We start from the raw sequence: 24,004 nt of genomic DNA, 5'->3' as shown, positions 1-24,004 counted from the left end.
ACTGATGGTCAGAAGAAGTGTGAAAATCACATGTGGTACAATTCTGAAATGTCGGCTAAGTGTGACAGGTTATTTGTGGATATAAACCAGCTGAGATGAGCTGTTTGCGCTGGTTGGGGTCAGATTTGAGAGGAGTTCGGCGTACTTTCTGCCGTACAACACCTCTTCTCAGTGTGACATGAGAGGTAACTCAGACAGCTATAATGACCAGACACCTCTCTGTGGAGACACTCTAGTCTACATCTGGACCTCTGATTTCAGGGCCATAACAAGAATATAATTAGGCATTTTTATTCTCCTGGGTGGACTACATGATCCCCCAGGTGAATCCTGAGGAAAATTGCTAGGGTTTGAGCAGAGAGATATATTTAGGGTGGATCAATACAATCTTAAGTAATTATGAATTATAACACAATTTGCAGATTTGCACAGACTCGTCCCCTGAAATGTGCAATAGATTTTTGCTTTTTTCTGGACAAGGTTGCTACATCTAGGCTCTTGTTTCTAATGCTACATTTGAGCCCTCTGTCCATGTTCTGCAGTGTTGGATTTGTTTGATTCATTGTCATCTTTGGATAATGTGGTTTGCCATATTAAGCCATCCAGCTCCTTGTATGATGCTGTCCCTCCTCAGTTCTTTAAGGAGGTCCTCCCAAGTAGTGGCAAATGGTTTTGGGCATTGTCAACAGTCTGTCTGTCTTCTGGTGTAATCCCTCAACATATTAAACATAACGTGGTGCAAGCACTGCTTAAGAAACCTGGCCTTGATCAAGATGCGGACCTTTTACTTTCAACCCTGTTGACCCAGGCCCCAACAGTCTTGAACTTGGATTTTAAATTGGACAGTTATTTTAAATTAGATCGACAAATCAGTGCTGTTCAATCCAGCTTCTTTCAAATTAGGCAGCTGGCTAAGGTGAAGCCCTTTCTTTTTCAGCAGCAGTAAGAAACAGTAATCCATGCTTTCGTTATATCTAGGGTACATTACTGTATTGCACTTTATTTGGGAGTCAGGCAGTCCTCCCTCAAGCGCCTCCAACAGGTGGAAAATGCTACTGTTCGTGCGCTATATAAATAAAGTTTTGTAAAGTATTGTATTGTATTAACTGGAGCTCGGAAGAGTGAGCACACAACGCCAATCTAGGCTTCTCTTCATTGGCTCCCAGTGAATTTACTAGTTAATACTTCTGTTTGTCTTTAAATCTTTAGATGGCCTCGCCCCAGCCTACTTCTGTGAGCTGCTCCACCCCTACACATTGCCCACTGCCTCAGGTCCACGAACCAAATGCTGCTGGAGGTGCCGAGGACAAGGTGCAGCCTTCGAGGGAATCATGGCTTTTCTGTTGTCCTTTTCTATGGAATGACGTTCCACTAAACGTAAGGCAACCCCCCTCTCTATCTTCTTTTAAAACTCATTCGAAGACACATTTTTATTCTTTGGCTTTCATCTCAACGTGAGACTGTCGTTCTTCTACTGCAGGGGTGTCAAACTCCAGTCCTCGAGGGCCGGTGTCCTGCATGTTTTCCATCTCTCCCAGCTGCAACCCACCTGATTCAAATGAGCAGGATACTTATCAGGCTTCTTCAGAGCTTGCTGATGAGCTGATCATTTGAATCAGGTGGGTTGCAGCCGGGAGAGATTGAAAGCATGCAGGAAAGCGGCCCTCCAGGACTGGATCTTAACACCCCTGTTCTACTGTGTATCTACTCTCAATGTGTTTTAATTTGTTTTCTAATTTCCTGCTAATGTATATTACACCATATGGAAAGTGCTTTGTTAAAGCGCCAGCTGTTGTGGAATGCGCTATCAATAGTTGTATTGTATCTGATATCAAATTGCAATGAATTATGTATAAGATGAAGCCCGTGAGGAAATACAATTAAAAAAAAAAAACAACCTAAAACACATTACACGCATGAATTTGAAAAAAAAAGTTCAACATCTATGTTTTTTTTAGATTAGAAATCCCTTTATTGTCATTGTACTCAAGTGTGCAACGAGATTAGAGGTTGGCAATAGAGCAGCACAATATGATGAAAAAATATTGAATTTGCAATATTGTCTCATGCAATATATGTTTTAATGGAATTTTATGCTTTTATCGGAATTTTACCAGTCAGATGAAAACTTAAATGTGCATTGCCATCCAATAGTTGAACATAATCAAGGGTACCGTATTTTCACGGCCAAAAGATGCGCTGCGTCAAAGGGCGCAGCGTCAGTTGTGGGTGCTAGTGTATTTAACACATACACTAGCCACGTCGCACTATGAGGCGCATGCTAGCTCGCGCATGCTAAGTCGCGCATGGTAGCCCTCACTTCGAGAAGAGCAGCTTTGTCAATAGATGTACCACTGATGCTATAGAAGCTCACGTGACAACTAAGCAAACCAACAGTGTAAGGGGAGGGATATCACTCGTCACCACACTCCTTAGAATCACATTTTTTTTTTGCAGTCTGTTGTCTAAACCTGTGATGTTTCTTGCTTGCAATAACATGAATGATAAGACAGACTACGACATTGTGGACAGCTGCCCTTTTGTCCAGCTTTCTCACGCATGTACATACTGGTCTGTTCTAACTACTTACTGTCTCAAACCATCCCCAATAGAGGTATTGACAGAATTTATTTGTCACGGTCAATTCTGCGCACAGTTGTCTCAGACTTTAACCAGCAGGGTGTGCTTACATGCATTCTGAAAAGCCCTTGCTCGACACAGTAATACATGTACAGGTCTGCGGCTCTCAGTCTACACACAAGGCATGACGCATTACAGTAATAACCCGCTACTTCACGGTTCACCTTTCGCGAGTTCAGTGCTTCGCGGGTCTAAAAAATATTCGGGGGCATTGTAGTTTCGCCGAGCGGCACGAGGGGGCGCTGGAGCGGTTAGACGGCCGGCGTGTGCCGAAGAGGAGAGTGGACGAAGAAGAGAGTGGACGGAGAAGAGCACGTTCCCCCCGGCACTATCGGGGGCGAGTTTCGCGCGGTTCAGACCGTACCAGAGCTCCGGCCGGCGTGCGTGGCAGTTAAGCCGAAGAGGAACACCTTCGCCCCGGGCATGAGGGGAGCGCGAGGCTGTCAGTTATGAATGAATAAATAAATAAATGAAAAATGCCACCTTTCATTTCAAGGGGCACACCGGACGGCGTACCAGCAGGTAAAAGTCGAAGTAAATAAATAAGTACAAAAAGAGGTAATTGAATAAATACAAAAATAATGGCTGGGGAATAAAAAAATAATAAGTTTTAATTATATATTTTTTTTTGTTATAACATGAATTTCACTCTCTCTCTCTCTACCCGTATATATATATATATTTTTTTTTATTTTTTTTTTTTAAGCATTTTTGAAGGTGCGTCACTACTTCGCACCTATATATATATATATATATATATATATATATATATATATATATATATAGGTGCGAAGTATATATAAGTATTTTATTTATTTATTTTATTTTTTTTTAAGGTGCGCCGCTACTTCGCGGATTTTCAGTTTTCGCGGGTGGTCTCGGTCCCCATTAACCGCGATAACCGGGGTATTACTGTATAGGGCGTCTTGTGTGTTTAGTGGAATATTTGGGACTTTAAAGTGTGCCTTATGGTCGCGAAAATACGGTAATTACCATTAATTGGCAACAAATCCATTGAGCTTGCTTATTTTGCTGCTTGAGGAAAAATGCAATTCTTTCATTAGATAATAAAATTGTCATTTTGCTTTGTACATGTTAAATATTGCAATGATATCGATATTACTATATCCAACAATGATAATACAATTGCATGTTTTTCCAAGATCGTACAGCCCTAGCTGGCAACATAGGTTAAACATCCGGTCTCACAGAAGATATGACCAACTTCATGATGCAGGAATGATTTTGCTAATTCTGAGCAAGATCGCATTGATTCACCAATTGAAAAGTAGGTGAAATGTCATGATTCAAATCTCATTAACAATTTTTGTCAACACTAATCAGTGATTGTTTCTCATTCGAGCATAGTTTACATTTTTTATTTGTAGCCGTAGATCAGAAAATACAGAGAGCAAGAGAAAATTATAGAGCTAGGGCTTATCCCATTAGTCTCATTGCAACGTCTTGTGTCCTCGCTCCTCTGTTTATATGGTAGCACAACCCACCAGACATTCCATCAAGGAGTGAGGAGTTACAAATGTTTTGGGGTAATGAGACGATCACCCCTCAATGTTGTCATTTTATGGAGATGTCTTCAAAAGATGATGTCATGTCATTTACGCGTGTCACAAATGCTCCACCTGCATGTCAGAAGTATTTTTGGCATCAATTACTGCCCCAAAGGGAAACACATCACCATCAAGGAGCTACATAACTTCAGTGTACATCAGACGTCCCTTGACGGAAACTAACCCGTGGTAGCGCTTCGATGCTCAGTCCTCGCTTGTGATACTCTTAAATAAAGTGGTGTAAGAACAATTCTTAGGCTGTGTTCAAAGGTTTTAGGAGCGAGGAGCTGGGTACGTTGCCATTAAAAGACATGAGATGAGCCCAAGAAAGATCAGGAGAACGTGAGAGAGTACTTACCACACAGTGATGTAGTCATAGATAGGCTCAGTATTGATAAAAGAAAATTTGATATAGATGCCATAACCAGGAGGTACTCTGACAGTCCACACGCAGTCCTGGAAGTGGGGGTATTCAGCTGGGTGTCCAGGAGAGTAAATTGTGCCATTAATTAATGTTACGTTCCCACCACAGAGAGCTGGAAGTACAAAAATATGTATTTGGCATTATAGTCAAATTGCAAATGATGCTGATGAAATAACCATAGCAGCAGGTTATTGGGCTAAAAAGGAGGAATTGAGTACTTACTACACAGTCGTCAGAAATACACTGCAGGAGATGGCTGGCACTCACTCACCACACATCAGCCATTCTCATCCACTGCCTCACCTCCCGCCTTGATTACTGTAACTGCCTTCTTTTCGACTTTTCCCAGAAAGCCCTCCTTAAACGTCAACCTGTTCAAAACTCTGCCTCCTGGATCAACCCAGAACACCTTTTTCCCATTACATTCCTTACTACAGCAGCTCCACTGGCTCCCAATCAACCATCTACAAAATTATTCTCTATACTTTTAAATCTATTCACAACCTTGACTATCCTCCTCACTGTCCCTCCCGCTTGCACCATGGGGGACAGAGCTTTCAGGCACTCTGGTCCCCAGCTCTGGAACACTTTCCTGTAACTGTACCATTATCCTCATCTTTCAAACTAGACTCAAAATTCATCTGTTTTGCCTCAATTACTCTCCCTAATTCAGATCAGTCCCTCGTCCATATATTGTATTTTAACAATAATAATAATAATAACACATTCAATTTGCAAGTGCCTTTCAAGGCCATCAATAACACTGTACATGAAAAAAAGCAATCAAAACCAAACTGTTCGAAGTAAGAAAATTTTGATTTAAAAAAAGGAGGAGGATGATCTGAGGGCACGGACTGGGGTGATGATGTTCTGTAGGTCGGACAGGTCGGGAGGGGCAAGGTTTTGGATGGCTTTGAAGGTATAAAGGAGCAGTTTAAATTGGATTCGGAATTTGACAGGAAGCAAGTTAAGTTGCTGGAGAACGAGGGTGATGTGGTGGGACAAGGGTGTTCTTGTGATTAGACGAGCGGCTGAGTTTTGTACCATTTGAATGAAGTTTACGGAGGGCCTTGAGGGGGAGCCTGAAGAGGAGGGAGTTGCAATAACCAAGTTTCTACCCAGTTTTGGTTTTACTTGGTGTTTTTACTTTTGTGTTTTTACTCTTGTATATTACTTTGGACAGCATCCTTGAGTGTCCTGAAAGACGCTACTTGAAATGTATAATTATAATTATATAATTATGATTATAATAATAATTATTATTATTTAAAAAACAAATTGTAATCTCAACAGAAAAGGTGCTTCTTTTTCAATGGTTTCTTGGAAAATTGGTGCATCAAAAGCATAAGAGTGGAGCTGGCATTCATTCTTTTTTTGGATAGAATCCATAGAAGAGGAACATTCCTGGGGGTCTTTTTCATTCAGCCTATGCAGACGAGATGCACAGAGATGTCAGAGCAACAGCTCAAAAGTTTTTTTTTTTTGTTTTAACAAAAGTATATTGGCAATGAGTCAGGGTCTTAACTTCCAAATATTAACATTTGCTGGTTGATTCTGAACTCTCCCATCCAGAATCGGTACATTTGACAGCAAAGCTGCTATAAAGACAAAAGCTGGCTTTAATGGCCTCTATGTAAGGAGCTAATGTAGCACGAGAGCAAGGGGAAAACAGTTTAACCACACCCTCCTTAAAACACTGAACGGTATTGTAAACCCCAAATGTACAAATGTATTTCATTAGATCACTGAAGAAGATTAGGGGAAGTCACCATATATTAACCCTGACCAACATAAGAGCATTTACCTTGGAACTTACTCGAGACAGGCTTGATTGGCCTTGCAATAAAGACTTGCAAATGGTTCATATATCATTTTAACGGGCTGTATCAGTTTATAGTGCAATAAACATGTGCTTTCTAGGTGGTAAAAGTGTTTGATTTAGCTCAGTGTAAGAAACATTCAGGAATACAAGCAATATGTGGTTGCAGTAATAATGACTAGAGTGTTTATAGAAGATGCTTGCCAATCACCTTCACAGCGAGGTATGGGGTGATTCCAGTTTCTGCTGACTCCATGCAGGCAAGTGAGTGAAGCTTCCCCAAGCAAAGTATAACCCAGGAGGCACTCAAAAGTAATGGTCATCCCCACACTGAAGTCTTGGCCGATCACTACACCATTACGAAATGGGCGTGGATCCGGGCATCTTTGGAGCTCATATGCTGTTAAAGAGTTAAAGAGAAATTAAAAATTTGACCAAAGACATGGGCAGAAAAGAGGACATAAAAACAATCCACAACTATCTTCTAACACCATCAAAAGTGAATTGTCAAAGATAAGAACTAACAGACTGCACTGAGAGAAATCATGGGCAATTTTGTTGAAATTAAATCTTAATTTGGGATTATTAGAGTAGGCTGTATACAATGTTTTGTTTTTATTTTCTAAACCCGATTCATGCAACAAAACAAGAGGAAAATTTTGTAACTATATATTTTATTGTTACTGAACATGGTTAAGAACGTAGCCTGTGACTGAATTGCCCTATAGTTTGATTCCTGGTGAGCATAGAGCAAAGTGCTTGAAAGTGGCCCACTGCTCCAGTATGCTATGAATTCAATGCAGGTGTAACATTTAGTGCCAATAATAATAAAAAAAAATGTGTTAGGGCTCTATTGTCATGCCCAGCTCAAGCCTAGTGCTAAGTGTGATTTAATTTTGCGCATGGATGGAGTTCTTTTTTTTGGTATTTCACAGATGAGTACTGTTAGAAATGGGCGTTTTATTGTGGGTGTGAACACAGCCGACATCCCCTTTAAAATCAGCAAGCGAGAGATGCACAGTCTTGGACATTGCAGAAGCATTAATACAGTGGACACAATGTGGAGTTGATGCAGAACTCCAAATATGTTTGACAAGGAGACCTCTACGGGTGAATGGTATAAAGTTGGCCGGAGCGATCTCAGATCACGGCTGTGTGGTCAGCACCTGGATATTGCCTTCCAACCTGATTGTGCCTGTCCTTGTGTGACCCCCAACCTCCCGGCCTCCCACGAGCTGTGCCGTAGCCAATCAGGGTGATTTTAAAAATAGAATAAACATGATAATGATAACACTAGTCAGTACCAAACCTTCATCAGAGTTGGCTATGTGTCCCGAAACATTTCATTTTGTACTTATTTCACGCGCATCAGAAAATGTTGCTGAATCTAACCCTTAATTCATAACTATATAACATATTGTATTATTGTTATTCTATCATTCTGAAGAAAACCTGATGTGCTAGAGAAAGTCAGTGAAAAGAAATCATCTTGATTCATCTTGTTGACCAATACAGACAAAATAAATTGATTCTTTCGACAATATTAATATTATAACAATATTCTACAATGATTCAGCAGGTTCTTTGCACGCTGTAGTCATATTTGTGAATGAAATATGATTGACACCCATCACACATATCCATGAAGCTCAGAATTTGTCTGCCTGCACCATGTGTGACGGCATATGGTAAGTGCTTTATTACAGCTCCAGCTGTTGTGAAATGCGCTATATAAATAAAATTGTATTGTATTGATCAAATTCACCAAACGCCACAACTTAGACGTGCTAGCAGCTGGTGTAATGTTTAGTCTACTCTCAGCCACCAAATTGTCTGTGCGCCGGGGTCATATGAAAGAGAACACCCTTTGCCCTCTGGAACACCCAGAATGGCGCTAAAATAGGTTGTACCGGCATATAATCAATTATGATTTAAGTCTCTCTCAGTTTAGCTCTCTGAGCTGTTTTAACATTGCATTTAAATTTCCCACAATTAAATCATCTTTACCTTTAACTTTCTTGACCTTACCTTGATAGAAAATGTTGAAACCCGGCTTGTTTTGGGAGTAGTCGCTGTGAAAGAAGAGCGTCGTCTCATGGGTGGTGCTGAACAGAGAGTTGGGTACCAGTGAGCCACTGAAGCGATCAATCACAGTTCCAGTCTCCAAGCTCCCGCTACGCACTTCAAGATAGTCATGAACTGGTTCTGTGGAGAAGTTCAGAAACTGCAAATGGATCCCTGAAAATGCAGAAAGTAGGAGTTAATGAGGGAAATGAAAATAAAACAAAAGAAAATGGAATCCAAGCCACAAATTTCCAGTAAAAAAAAACTGTGACTGGTAACATTTTACAAGCGGTCAAGGGGTTTTGTAAATGTTTTATCAATGAAAAGTATTGATAAGAAGTAGGGACTAAATCTTGTAACTCTCCTGATCCTCAAACAGCTGCTACTTTCTGAAATTAAGAAAGAATGGCTAAGGTTTTACATTTAGTGGGTAATTTTATCTCACTTTACCTGAGGTAAATAGCACAATATGATGTTTTTTAAAAGAAACCCTTAAAAACAAACACTGGGTCTACTGTATCTGATAGCAACAGTTCCATGGCAGTTAAAAAGGGGATCTGACAACTTGATTTTGAAAGCATACATAAAGGAAGAACGACAAAGAGAGGTGGCCAAATAAGAAACAGTAATTATAGAGAAAAGAGAGTAGGAGCAGATGTGCACAGTGTGGTCAGTGTAACAGACCAAAGCCAATAGGAAGCCGAACTCTCCAGCTGCAGTCCAGGCTGCTTTGGTAATTCCCTGGAAAGCCTGGGCTGAGGATGACACCGCTAAAATCAGACATGGAGCCGCCACATTGAGCTAAGGGAGACCAACCAAGGAGAAAGAACATGTCACTTCTCTGCAGGATGATTCGGTGGTAGGGCTGTATACATCTATGCCAGAGAACACATGCTGACTAAGCCCCAAAGACTCACAACAACAATGCCTGTTTGGTGGAGGCTTTTAATAACAGTGAAACAAGGCTTAGCACTCTTAAGCACAGATTTGTTTTGTCACTTCTTCTCTCTCCACCCTCTCATGGGGCAACAGCTCAGCTCTTACGTAAACACCTAGGTGAGGAGTGATTGCAGCCCCAGGAGGAATCAATGTGAACTTGGAAGTAAACCTTTCATTTTTTTCCCCAATACCAGAACAGGCTCATTTACTGTATGTGGTAAATGGCTAGAAACCTACGGGGGTATTATGCTAGATTATTGGGGACTATCAACCAAAAGCAATTATACACAGGAAAATACTATTGTGGGATTTGACTAAGATGTTGGTGGTGGACTTGACTGCTGTGTTTTAAAATGAGGGGCAGACAAGTAATACTTAGTAAATGATGACATACACTTTGAAGAGGCATCCAGCTACTCTCGTCTGAGATTATCAGCAAAAAAATCTAGTGTTGGGTTGGGTTCAGTACGTTATTATATGTAATGTTGTTATAGTATGTTATTGTATATAAGTACAAGTATGGGTTGAGAACAAGTTACTCACACAAGTCCAGGAAGGGTCAACTATTTCTAAAACGTGTGTCTTTAGTGAAGTGTGAACATCAAAGGGATAGGACATTTATATAAGGAATGCATGCGCGTGTTCCTGCGAGTTCATATGTGTGTTTGTGAACATTTGTAATCGGATAGGATTATAACAGTGAGATGTCGAAAGTGAGTGAAATGTATGGTTATTAATCTGTAGAATCAATCAGTGTGGCAACCATTATCTAAGAAGGTATGCAAGCAGAATATTGATCCTCATCAAGGGTATCACAAATCAAACAAGGTGAGATGGTGCAACAGTGTTATTGATTTTCAACTGACAGGAAAGTAGAGAATTCATAACCTCAACCTGCAGGCCCACACATCCAAGATGTGGGCTACCATGAATGCATTGTGATGTTATTGCTTTCCCGAACACGATTACAAGTCCTCTTTGGGGTTGTAGTTATATTGTGTGGGACAAATATAAAATACAGACAAGAAATGGAAAACATGGTTTTTGATGCTGTCTTGAATAGCAAGTGAGTGAAATACATTACCTAAACATAATGGTACAGGGTAATTCCACCTTCTGACAGGACCAGGCATGCATATAATATATGCATTACCCTGTTGGGGGAAACACAAAAATGCGATATACAATTTCCAAAATCCAGAAATGAAGAGTTATTTTTTTTTCTGCATTCAGGGCTAAACCTATGATTGTGTATCTAAAGTATTCTATGTTTACACAAATTAAGCAATCAAGAGTCTTATTAGTAAGTAAGACTAAATTTAGTTGAAAAACTCTCAGAAAGTCTGGAATTTCGTTGCAAAACCAAACATCTCCAATGAAATAATTTTACAAAAAATTAGACAAGTCTAAAAGGTTCACACAACAACAAAATTACTGTACATTGTAAGGGTATTATGCATTGTGACAAGAATTATAGGTAAGTAGACTTTAACACCAGTTTCTTCAACATATTACTCTTAACATTGGCCTGTGTGATATATTGATTAACTTGAGTCTTTTGTTGTGATTTATTTAAGTAATAATAATAAAAGAAAAACTTAGTTCCCATGAAAGAAATTGTATCTTCAGAGGTTTGGGAGTGGTTTGCTTTTGCAGCAATAGATTTGCAACAAGTGACTTCACGCCGCCAAGTTTGTCTAAAGAGAACCATCAAAAGGACTATTTGCTAAGAGCTTTAAAATTTGGGGATTAATAAATTATAAAATAGTCCTGACAATGCCTTGTCATATATAAAATGTGTTTACGAAAAGGTTAAGTCAATATGTCACTCGGGGGAAGAAACATTTTGAGAGAATACGACCCAGGAAAGTACTTCTGTCAGTGATGTGAAAGTATGGATCATTGTGAAGGCAATTCTGGTGTTTAAATGTTTGTTTAAAAGTAAAAATATTGAAATTTATGAGAAAGAAGTTTGCTGTATTGAAGTTTTGTCTGGCTCTATTATGATTTCTGCGTGATGTTAATCGTCTGACTGGGTTGAACATATAAAAAAAAGTACCGTATTTTCGCAGCCATAAGGCACACCTTAAAGTCCTGAAACTCGTCCAAAAAAAGCCAGGCCGCCTTTTTATGTGGACCAAGTGCACCACTTGCACCGCTGGGCTGACTGCGAACATTGACTGCCTGCACACTGCTTATATAGAGAGAAGGCGGGCAAGGCTAACGACAGCAGGCGGACGTGAGAGGGGAGATGGGCGTGAATGACAACGCAAAGGCACGCCCCCAGTGCAAAGCAGCCCCCAATGCTCCTATATGGGCAAACGTGTCTGCTAGCTCTGTTGTTAGGGCTTTCGCAAAAGCCGGCATCATGAGGAGCCGCACGCAGCAGCGACACGGGGAATCTGACAATGACGAGGAACCTGGCGTGTTTGTGGGAGAACTTGCCCAGCTGTTTATTTCTGATACAGAAGACGATTTTGATGGATTTGTGGATGATGACTGATTAATAATAATGTGAGTACATTGTTAAATAGTTCAATAAAATTCAACCAAACTCAGTTTTGCTCCTGTTGCCTTAAAAACAGCTAGCCATGCTATCTTCTGTTTTAGTGTGCATGCATGTAAACTAAGGTATTGTATGGTAGGCTTGGATGCGGAATTTTGCTGGGCCTACACTCTTATGCTATTCAGTTGATTTGGGGTGATAGTTTTAGTTTTGATGTAACACCGTGACCGCACAGTTTGTTGATTAGTGACTTGCTCACACCGGCATTGTGTCGGCATCCCATCTGAGGGGCTGCGCGGCAACGAGACGGCGAGGCAGACTGATAATGACTCGTGTTTGGTGGAGAACGTGTCCAGCTGTTTATCTTGGATACAGAAGACAAGGACTTGGTGCATTTTTGGATGAGGACAACTTCAGCACGTTGTTAAAAGCTAAAATAAAGTACCACCGAACTCCTGCTGCCATTTTAAAAACACGCTAGCGCGACTGAGCAGCCAGCGCGACTGCTCGGTTGCTCGGTTCTGTTTGCGCCCAATGATACGGTGCGTTCTATCTATGTATCAAAAAAAGAAAGAGCACCCTCAACTGGTACTGCGCCCTTTGATACGGCGCGTTAAAATACGGTAGTCGAAAATAACCCTCAGCTTCAGCCTATGCTTTTGCGATCTGTATTTTAAATGACTGATCAAAATAAATGGTCAATTCATTCATTGAGAGAAAATTGCAATAAAGAAGGCAGCAGTAACACCAACTTAATGTCTAAATCTAAAATAGACATCCTCCTGGTGGATTAAATGTCAATTTTTAAAGGGGAACAAGACTGCTACCTTGACTTCGAAGCATAAATGTCTGTATGTATGTGTTTGCAGCTCAAATAATGCCACAATTCTCCACGAGGGCCGGGGAAGCATATGATTGGCTACAGTACAATCAAAATATTCCTAAATAAATCTATAAATCTTTTTTAAAAAATGCTCATCAATTCTTGCAGCCGAGTGGATTGGAAAGTGAGTGAAATCATTCAGAAATAGTTGATAAATATGAGCAAAAAATATTAGTTATTTAAATATGTCATGTGCATTGCATTATGTTCTCTGAATAAGTTATGGATCAATTTAGTTTTTTTTTTTATTATGAGTACTTTGTTATTGTAATGTAAAAGCTAATCTGAGTTTTTATTTGTAAAATTTTGAACAGTAACATTTGCTCTGTGGCAATGTTTACAGCCTAACTTTCTAGAAATTGTCGTTTATCCTAATTTTGAGGCAATTTCAAGTTTAGCCAACGTGGGTTCCGTTGAGATTGAGAATGAATGTGACGAATTTCTGCCCAAGATAGTGATTTGTCCACTGACTCGTCCAGTAATGAAGATCTGCACCTTGCCGAGACTGCTAGCCCACAGTTAGAGCCAAATTGGGACACAAAAACTAATAAATGGTGAAAGAAAGGCTTTGAGTTGCATGACGTTAACGTTCAAGGAGAACAAGTTGAGTTATACCAGGATGTCACAAAAGACACGCCATTGGTTTTCTTTTAGTGCTGTGTTCCCCTTGATGTGTTATTGTTGAGCACACCGATCTGCACAGTGTTCAAAAGCACGGGAAATGTGTTAACACATTAATAAAGGCAATAGAAGAAATTCTAGGAATGTATCATCGGATGGGATTCCTTAAAATTTCAAGAGTATGTCAGTACTGGGAAAGTAAAGTTTGCTATGGTCCTGTGACAGACGTAATTCTCTCTCTCTCTCTCTCTAGCTCTCTCTCTCTCCCTCTCCCTCTCTCACAGGTGCAAGAAAGTACTTCGTAATGTTGCTTGAGAGACTGGTGCTTTTGCTATTTTCTGAAATTTTTACTCTAGGCAGGTGGATATGATTCGCTTATCATCGTAAGCTGCATTGGACTGGTATACTCGCACAGAATGTTTTCACCTACCTGTAGCGAGAAGCCTTCATCACATTGGAAGGAAACCATGTCGCCTACAGTGTAACGGTCTCCCATTTTGTTGCCGTTAGTGGGGGGCTGCGGTTCGGGGCATGAATCCAAACCTATTGCTTAGGAAAGAGTCACAACACACGTGTAGACAAAAATCATTCTTCTGCATGAGGATCCAACACCTGCTTATCACACTTGCAAAACAGTTAATTTAGTAATCCAATAACTATGGACACATTCATTTAAATCTAAATGTTTTAATCTGTAATTAAAAAGTGTCTCACCTAAAAGTTCTCTCAATTACATAATAATTGAGTGTAATTGTTGCCCTGGTCATAATGTTGAAAAATGTAATCAATTAGTTGATGTAATTGCACCAATCTTCCAACTGTTGTCCAAAGCTATGAGAGTGAAATTACAAACCACTCCCCGAAAGGATTACTTGGCATGAGTATTGAGCTCCAATGGAACAAAGTGATTACATAATTACTTGGCAGAAGAAGCCCACTACTCATTGGATTAAAAGTGATCCCTGGTTCACATAAATGTGCTATACTTTTCAACTCACGTTTAAGCAAAAATAGTCTGATATTTTTACAGAGGAATGAAAATTGTTATTCTGTCTAAAAGCTATATACGTAACTTTATCTTGACACTATAGAACTGAACATGTTGTACTATTTTTATATGGATGTATGGATATATACTGTATTTAAGCACTTCTGTAGCGTATACATGCTATTCACTTAAACAGAACTTTCATACTTGGCATATTGTACACATGGTTTATAAAAGGAATGTCTGCACCAAAAAAGCTACTACACCCTGTCAGCTCTAAACAAGTACGAGAGGTAAGTTGATTACTGTAAACATGGCAACTGCAGTTTGTGTTCACTCGTAGGAAAGGTATTACTAATATATATATATTAATATATATATTATATATATATTAATATATATATATATTATATATATATATATATTATATACATATATATATTAAATATATATATATATTATATATATATATATGATATATATATAAGGGCTGTCAAAATAAAAGCATTATCTCGGGTGATTAATCCAAACAATTTTAATTCAGTTAAATATATTAACTCAGTTTGATTTACATAAAAATTTGCATACTTTGCAAATATTGTGCCATACTAGCTGTCTTTAGCACATCTCAGAACAAAACACTGTGTTTAAGTTACCACTGGGTGTCATGATCCATTTCTGTCATGCCATGTTGTTTTTGTTTTCTCAGCTGAGTGGGGGTGCCCACCAGCCACGCACCTGTCTCTCGTCAACCCACTGATTAAGTCACTATTTAAGCCTCCTACGCTGACTACTCAGCGTCGGAATATTCTCCTTCATTGCTCATGTTCATGATCCAAGTGGTGAATTATAGACGTCTCGGTATTGCATTCTGCATATGGTTTTTCTGTTCGTGTATCTCCTTTTTCAGTTAAGGTTTTTCTCGTTTTGGTTCTCATTCGCCCCAATTGGTTTTTCTTGCCCTTCTGCGATAAGCGATTTATGTTTATTGTGTTCCTTGCCTTCTGCAAGCGCTTTTTGTTCCGTCGTCAGCTTCCTGGTGTGAGTTTTTTCCACCAGCGATTTTCGTTTGATCTTTGTCGGTGTTGCGTTTTTGATTATTGATATCGATATATAGTGCTACTGTGTTTTCATTTGTAAAAAGAAATACCTTTGTTAAAATGATATCTCTGTGTCTGCGCTTAAAGAGTCCCGCTACTATTTTCCAGTGGTCCCTGGAAAATATCCTAACACTGGGCCTTACAAACCAACACAGCTGGAGTGTGGCGCTTGTGGGCAGTTTTGAGAAATATTTCGAAAATAATTGTCTGCAAAGATGTCTCCCTTTACATCGCATTCAAGTATCCAAGAAAGCTATTAGAACAGTCTTAAATATACTTCATATTTTGTGATTTTGCATCAATTCCAAGATATTATTCAAGTAAATATTATTAGCTTTGAAAAAAATAGTAGTTGAAAAATGTGATTAATCATGGAATTTTTTTGTGATTAATTAGTTAAAATTGATCACTTGACAGCACTAATATATATATATATACACGAACTCCACTTCTTTGAATGGCTTTTTAGCCCGAGCAGTTCCGCGCAAGTTGACATGAGTGCTTCATAAATTTTGGGATCAAGCGTTCAGGGTGGGTGGCTTGGTGGCCGACTGGATAGCACGTATACCTCACAGTACAGAGGTGCACGGTTGGATCCCGGGCCCCTGCCTTCCTGTATGAAGTTTGCATGTTCTCCCTGTGCCTGTGTGGGTTCTATGCAGGTACTCTGGTTTCCTCCCACATTCCAAAATCATGGATGATATGTTGATTGAACACTCTAAAATTGTCCCTAGGTATGATTGTAAACATGGATGGGTGCTTGTCTTTATGTGCCCTGCGATTGGCTGGCATCCAGTTCAGGGTGTACCCCGCCTACTACACGGAGAAAGAGGCTCCAGTAGGCCCGCAACCCTTGTGAGAAGTGGATCACATAATGGATGGATGTAACTGCGCCTACTTTGTTGCCTGACCTTTCAAAGAGTGCAACTTGTTCTTGCAAACTTCAGTCCCCTTGAGAAAATTCCTGTTTCTTATTTGCCACACAGTTCAGAGGTGCAGTTCGGTTCTGGCTAGGGCCTTCCTGTGTGCAATTTGCATGCTCTCCCCGTGCCTATGTGGGTTTTCTGCGGGTGCTCCAACATTCCAAAAACATGCATGTTAGGTTAATCGAACACTCTAAATTGGCCCTAGGTGTAATTGTGAGCACGAGTGGTTGTTCGTCTTTGTGTGCCCTGCGGTTGGCTGGCAACAAGTCCAGGGTCTACACCGCCTACTGCCCGAAAACAGCTCGGATAGGCTCCAGCATGCCCGCGACCCTTGTGCGTAAAACCAGCTTGGGTGCCATTCCTGACTGAGGGCAAAGAGTTTGTAATTTTTTATATTTCAAAATGTTAAGAAAAAGAATCAATAAAACAGCCAAGGAAATAGTTCAACAACAAAAAATTGAAAATAGGACGCTAAGGATTTGTGTGGGCTGAGTGTAACTTTAGCTCTATTCCAAGTTCAGCAATACCTCAAACTGCAGCCAAGCCAATGTCACTTGCCTTTGTCATTGTCGATTTTGAACGATCTCTTTATCACATGCGCAATGAAAGTGCTGACGAGTGTTGTTTTTGACGGTGACGAAAATATTACGTTATCGCCCGTTTTTTTCATGACGTGCTAAAAGACATTATTTGATGACGACAACATGACGTGACAAACATTAATTTTCGTTGACGAGACAAAATTGTTAGCGTGTGGTTCGTCAGACACTCAAAATTACATGTACTCTCTATTGGGCTGAGCGAGATGGCTGAAAACTACATCGTGACGCAAGTATGTCGTATCGGTCGATATTAATATATATCGAATTATTTTAATTTTTTTTTAATTTAATTTTTTTACTACTATTGAAAATAAAAAAGGGAAAAGGGCTGAATTCCGATTTGTTTTATTTTAAATTGTAACATTTAACGTGTCCGGGGAGCGTGCTTGTCATCGGCTTAACTATTAAAAAAGCCTGGCTCTCTCCTCCGGAGCTCCCTCGTGATGGAACTGAGGGCCATTTCGTCAAGTAAGTCGACCTTACGCCACTTTTTTTTTTGAGTCACGCTAGCTCAGCAGCGCGTGCGTGAGCCTCAGGTTGTATTTCCTAAATGGGAGGTAGTTTGTGACAAGTTGGACAGCGATAGGTCGAATCTGCTCCGTTGTTTTTTTTTTGGGATCGATAATTTACCGAGACCATTTTCTATTGATATCAAACACCTAACTATCGTGATACATATCGATATTGAATTATCGTCACAGCCCTAAATCTGCACCACCAGGACTGCACAACAGGCACATGCACACCACGCACGCACCCTCGCACACACTGGCACAACAAAACACAAACACGTGTGCTGTCATTTGTCTCGGCTCACATACACTGACACGCTTTCGTTTGACTAAGTCTAAGACTAAATGTAAAAATGCCTGCCAAAAACAAGACTGGTGCTGACTTCATCAGCCGATTAGGGAGTAAAAAGTCAGGCTTTTCCAACTTGTTTAGACAAGTAGACCTGCCGACAGTAGTAATGCCCCAAAAAGCTGGAACACATTTACTTCTGTAAACACTACGACTTGAGTGACGTTGTTGGGAACGCAATATTTTCACACACCAGACTGACCAAGGTTGCATTTATAATATAATGTGAACGCTTTCAGAAACTTCTCAGCAGTTTTGGTAAGTATAGTATTTTGTTTTTATTTTTATTAATATTATTTTATTAATATTAAGTATAAGACCTATATGAGGATATTTATTTCTAGATTTAGAGGGTGAAAGGGTTAATGCCGACTTTCACAGAAATGTGGGTGACATTGCCAGTCTAGGAACAGAACTACTGCGTAAATTGAATACTTGCTGTACTGTAGAACTTACAGGATTTTACTGGCAGCAGTGATCCAGGAAATACATTAATTTTCTGCAAGTTACTGCAATCGCAAGCATGCCACAAAACTTGTTCATGTTTTCTCTCGAATTTCTACATTTTGACAATTTAAACTGTTCGGCTTATCCCTACTACATTTTTTTCACTAAATTTCAAAGACCTGTTTTTTTTTTTTCCCTTTAGTTTTTTGACGGATTCAGACCATTCTAACATTCAATTGCAATGAAAAATGAAAGCCAAAAACTTGGATTCCCCCTATTATTTCTACTTATTTCTTTCAAAAGTTCAAAATAAAAGGCACAATTAACGTCAACAAATTATACATTATTTTGATCGACTGTTCATCTTATCCCCACCACAAATTTTCCAACATCAGTTCACATCATTTCATATAACTGCCTCATCATTCCATAACTGTCACCAGAAAGTCTTTTACCAGCATGGGCTTTTCCTTTACTCAGTATGCCAATTATTTTGTTCATATAGGATTCAATCAGGAATCCCATCACAAAATCTGTTGCTTTTGGAAAGGACTGATGGTACACTTGCACAATAAAGCCAAACTGCTGTGCGCTCTGGCCTTTGAGTAAATTGCGGTGTGAACAAGCAATCCTACCAAGTTATGCATGCAATGCATAAATTAAACTTTTTGCAATGCAATTGTGTTTTTATATTCCCACCACTACTAGTCGTAATCATTAGAGATGTAACAGAATTCTATACATATAATACATATTGCAGAATTTAGACTTAAAAATTTTTGTAATAATGCATTGTAATTTCACCGTATCAAACATGCAGGGTTTTGTGCATGGCCAGCTGGCTGGGAAGTGAAACGCTGCCCTCGGGAGTCAACTTGAAAACTGGCTGCAAAGGCTCAAGAGCTCATCTCGTTTCTCATTTTGTCGGGTCACTGTGCTTGCATGGGAGCACAAATTTAAATATGGTGGACTAAAAATTAGCCTTGAATGGGGTAACGAGAGTCTCTCACAAAACGAATGTTCTAATCAATAGGTCTGTACATAGGTACATAGGTCTGGGCATAGGAGGGAAAAGTTGGAACAAATTGATAACCCTCTCGACTTAACACAGTCCAGCTCTGTAAATTTGGTGACGTCATAAAATCTCCTCACTCTTTTGTAACGTACAAATAACCTGCTAAGTAACATGCACAGTAGCGACAACCATGTATTAGAATTTTAAAATTAGAATGTTTAGCATGAAAATGAAAAAATAAATGGGTGCAACAATACAAGAAGTTGTTAAAGGAACACTTGATTTAACATTGGCACTTATATCATAGGTTTGCATGTAAAAATGACATCAGTACTAAAATTCCCCCCCTAAAAGACACAACAGTGATTTAAGTTTGTTTTCTGCGATGAGATTTATGACAAATTGGCACGCCCCCTTTTGGAGCTTGACTTGTTATGTTTTTCTGTTTCAGCACCTACGTCACATCAGGGAGGCAAGCGAGGTAACATTGCTCGAATTGTCAATTATGTTGTCTAAAACGGCGACCGATCCCTGCCTAAATGCAAATGCACATTACTACTCGTGTCCACTTCAACCTCTGAAACTATAAAAGCATTCTGCACAATAGTTTGGATTTATTGACATCAAACGTGAGCTTATGTGATCACCTCCACAAATACCATGCCGATCGATTCTCCACTTACACAGGCTGAAGCTGATAAGAGCATGAATGTGTGCAACACATTGTTTGTGGGTGTGAATGTGAGTGTGAATTGTTTTGTATATTTGTGCCCTGTAATTGGCTGGCAACCCGCCTCTCGTTCAAAGTCAGCTGGGACGGCACACCTGCGACCCTTGTTAGCATAAGCGGTAGGGCTGCACGATAAATCGAAATCTAATCGACATCGAGGTTTGACTTAGTGTGATTATCTAATCGCAAAACAGTGAGGTTTTTTATTTTTTTCCTCTCTCCCCCAACCTTTGGTGTTTGAGTGACAGATGAATTGACCAACCAGAATTGTCGATGCTCGGGTCTTAATAGCGCTGGCCAATCAGTGTAGTTGCACGTGTTAGTCTGTGCTCCGGTGCCAACAGTCAGTACTGTCCGACAATAACACACTACGCGTGCACCTCTGTTTTTTTCTATCATTGCTGTGTACCGAAGTGGATGTAATGGAAGTAACTTCTGCGGGAGATGCCCGTGCGACAGACGGGCGGTACGTCAATTATTTGGACGGACGGCAGATTCGACAAAAATGAACCAAAAAAAAAAAAAAGCATCAGCTCCAGTGGCAACATGACCAACGTATTTCAACGTTTAAAACAGCACCACCGATTTGAGTATGAAGCCTGTCAAACAGATTTGAAATAAACAGAAGGGGAGGCAACAACTAGTGGTCATTCACATGCTAAGCTAAGATCGCTAACAGTAGCATTCACGTTTTGAAAAAAATTGGCATCGGAAAACTATCTCCTAAGTATTTGTGCGTACCGGTGACAAGCTCCCTCTCAGAGGATCTTTTCAGCACTAATGAAAACATTGAAAATTGTGATCGTGCATGTCTGATACAAGCAATGGTGAATATGCTGCCTTTTTTAGCCCCCAAACAACAAATACAATATAATCGCCAGAGGAGAGCGCCTCGTACTTTTCATTTTCTTTTCTTTTTTGGTAATATAATATTGATCAAATTCTTTGTCTGAAACTGAACTGACGCACAATCGTAGTTTTGCGAGCATTGTGACAAGCTTGTGTGTGACGAGTGGGTGTGTGTGGCATACATTCATATTCAATATTATTGTATTTGGAATTGTATTGTTTTCACAGATATTTTGTTTTGATTACTAGTGCAAGCCATGTTAAGAGGGTGATAGTTTCATGTAATTGCTTATTTGTAAAGGGGAATGAGGGAAATTATTGTACATTAGTTGCAATGACTAACTCTGACCACTAGAGGACAGCGTTCGCTGCTTGCGTGTGTGGCAAAATGGGACCCGCGCATTCTAGAGCGAAGAAGAGCTACACGTTGTTAGGCTCCGCGGATGGAGGAGGTAGGAGAGGACCCAAAATGCAGGGAAGCCAGGCGAGTGTAACTTGAAGGGAATTTAATTAATGAAAGGGTAGGGCAAACAAGGTACTGGGAGAAACAAACGTAACAAAGTGCAAAATAACGAAGACAAACAAGACGTGACTAGACAGAAAAAAACATGACTTGGGAACAGGGACTGGAGCAAGCGACAATGACAGAGACTAATGAGCGCTGAGCGTGACCGCGAGACAAAGAGCAGCCGTGACATCAAAAGGTTAATGCACCGACGCCGAGCAGTCAGCGCCGGGCGTTTAAGTAGGCTAATTAAATGAGTCCATGAGGATCAGGTGTGTGGCTGGTGAGCGCGTCTCTCCCGCCGCGAGGTGATCAAGGAGTCACGAGTAACAGGTGCGTGGCTGGTGGGCGCATCTCACCAGCCAACACGACACGCGCTGGAAGGGAACGCCCCCACGCCCGTTGAGCAAAACGTAACAAAAACATGACATGACGGAACGGACCATGACACACGTAAGCTAGAAACAGCAGTACAGAGCGAACGTTGTTTATAAATGTTAATATTTTGTGTTTCAGGTAAGACAATCGAGATCTATTGATGTGTGAATGTGTTTATTGATAGTAAGTGTGATATATTGAAATTAAGTGTTTACTGACGTTTTTCGTTCGAGATGTAACTTTGTAATTGAAGTAGACGAACAGGTTGCCGTTGAAATAGCGAGAGCGTTGTGTATAACGCTGTGAAGTATGTATGTATTGAATACATTTGTAAGTTTGAGGCGTTGTGTATATGATACAGATGTGAAGTATTTTTGCATTGAATGCATGTGTACGTTTATTGAGGTTTTGTAGTGATTCAAATATTGGTTAAAGGATTTCTATTAGTCTCGCGTTCAAGAGCGAAGAAGAGCTACACGTAAGCTGGAAACAGCAGTACAGAGCGAACGTTGTTTATAAATGTTAATATTTTGTGTTTCAGCAACCCAAAATAAAACCCTTAAAAAAAATTAAATGTGTAGTGACAGATTGATAAGGACAAGTCATTCTGCACCCCGCTACATGTGCGCGTGCATGCGTGAAGAAGATTGCAGTGTAGGAGATCAGCGGATATGCTGCAGTGGCGAGCGAGGAAATGAGAAACAAGTGTAAAGGAAAAGTTAAAGAGTGTATAAAATAAAGCAAGTCTAAGCAGAAACGGATAACAGTGTAATGTATTGTAAGATACGTTTACTGTCTGCGATTGTTTTTGTTCATCTCGCATGCCTTACTGAGCGGCAGCGAATCACGGAAGACAGTGCTACAGCCTTAACTGACATACTGGCTCTTGTCCTTGTCATTAATACTCCTTAATACGCAAACAGTAGCATTTTAATGCATTTTAACGTGTTTAATACAAAACAAAACACAAATCGAATCATAATCGCAATATCGGTCTGAATAATCGCAATTAGTTTTTTTTTTCTTTCCAAAATCGTGCAGCCCTAATAAGCGGTAGAGAGTATGAGAGGATGGATGATAAGAATTCATTGAATACTGTAACTTATAACTTCAACTGACATCACACTGTACTTGTGCTGAATGGCCAGTAGCTGGAAAGCTGATAGTGAAGGTATAGGGTTTTAAATGGGCGGTCTGTAATATTCACCACTGTCATGAAATAAATCATACTTAAGTAAGTAGCGGCCCAGACATGATCAAACACTCCAACAGAGTACCAGTAGTATTTTTTTTCTCTTCTTTACAACATTGTTTCTCGACAATGCAAACAGCCGCTATACAGTAGTTGATGTTTCCCCTTGGTGTCAAGGCAAGATTTATTATGCTGTCATATTCATTTCACATTCATTCATTCATTCACGCTCAGCTGCCAGGATGGCCGAGTGGTCTGGCTGCCAGGATGGCCGAGTGGTCTAAGGCGCCGCGTTCAGGACCCAGTCTCCCCAGGAGGCCTGGTTTCGAATCTCGAATTTCCCCATTGTGGGACTATTAAAGGGCATCTTAAATTCAAGCTTATATAGAAATAACAATGGCCTCTGCGCACTGCACTGAATCACACACAACGAGAGACTGCATTTGAGATACAAAGTATCATATTTAATGGAAGAACAAATATAAAACATATATAATGGCCTTAGAAGAGCTGGCTAAATGCTAGGGGAGGTGATGGTGAAGGCCTCCTAAATTATAAAATAAATTAATTAATTATTTTGTCGCCTACCTGGACCGTCTCTCCTTAAAGCAGAAGTCAATAAAAAAACATATATTTGTAATAATGTTGTATGGGCCCAATAAGTCTAAATCAGGGTTATTATAGTTTGTGCATTTTAATTCTAGTTTGGTTTTCCAATTTTGTTTTGAGTTGTTTTTTTTAAAGTTTCGTTAGTTTTAATTAGTTTTCATGGCAGCTTTTTTGTTTTTATTAGTTTTACTTAAAACTAAGTTTATTTGCTTTTAATATTAGTTTCCATTTTAAAAAAAGTGTTTTAATTGTGTGCAAGACTTTACAAAGACAATGGTAATTATTATGAAGTAAAAATTCAACAAAAATCTTATTTTGAAAACATACAGGGTACAGTT

The 24,004-nt window shown here is 39.8% G+C and overlaps 1 protein-coding gene across 7 annotated transcripts in view; it reads right to left on the bottom strand.

The window, feature by feature from the left end:
• LOC148329655 (CUB and sushi domain-containing protein 3-like) overlaps positions 1-24,004 on the bottom strand; it is a 493,599-nt gene that overhangs the window by 246,102 nt on the left and 223,493 nt on the right. For 6 of the 7 annotated variants that reach the window (XR_015845569.1, XM_088306210.1, XM_088306213.1 and 3 more), the window contains 6 exons: positions 13,895-14,013; positions 10,539-10,608; positions 9,200-9,316; positions 8,480-8,689; positions 6,663-6,851; positions 4,567-4,744 (listed from right to left, as the gene is read on the bottom strand). Coding sequence is in view for 6 of the 7 variants with exons in the window: in XM_088306210.1 (XP_088162336.1) it covers positions 4,567-4,744; positions 6,663-6,851; positions 8,480-8,689; positions 9,200-9,316; positions 10,539-10,608; positions 13,895-14,013 (883 nt within the window). In the remaining variant the exon portion in view is untranslated. The remainder of the gene's footprint in view (positions 1-4,566; positions 4,745-6,662; positions 6,852-8,479; positions 8,690-9,199; positions 9,317-10,538; positions 10,609-13,894; positions 14,014-24,004) is intronic. The other variant, XM_088306212.1, reaches the window with a different exon arrangement.

This window comes from Idiotropiscis lumnitzeri, chromosome 10, assembly GCF_059441095.1.
Source record: "Idiotropiscis lumnitzeri isolate Australia: NSW breed Sydney's pygmy pipehorse chromosome 10, RoL_Ilum_1.0, whole genome shotgun sequence".
Lineage (NCBI taxonomy): Eukaryota > Metazoa > Chordata > Actinopteri > Syngnathiformes > Syngnathidae > Idiotropiscis > Idiotropiscis lumnitzeri.
This window is presented reverse-complemented; position numbering and strand designations above follow the sequence as displayed.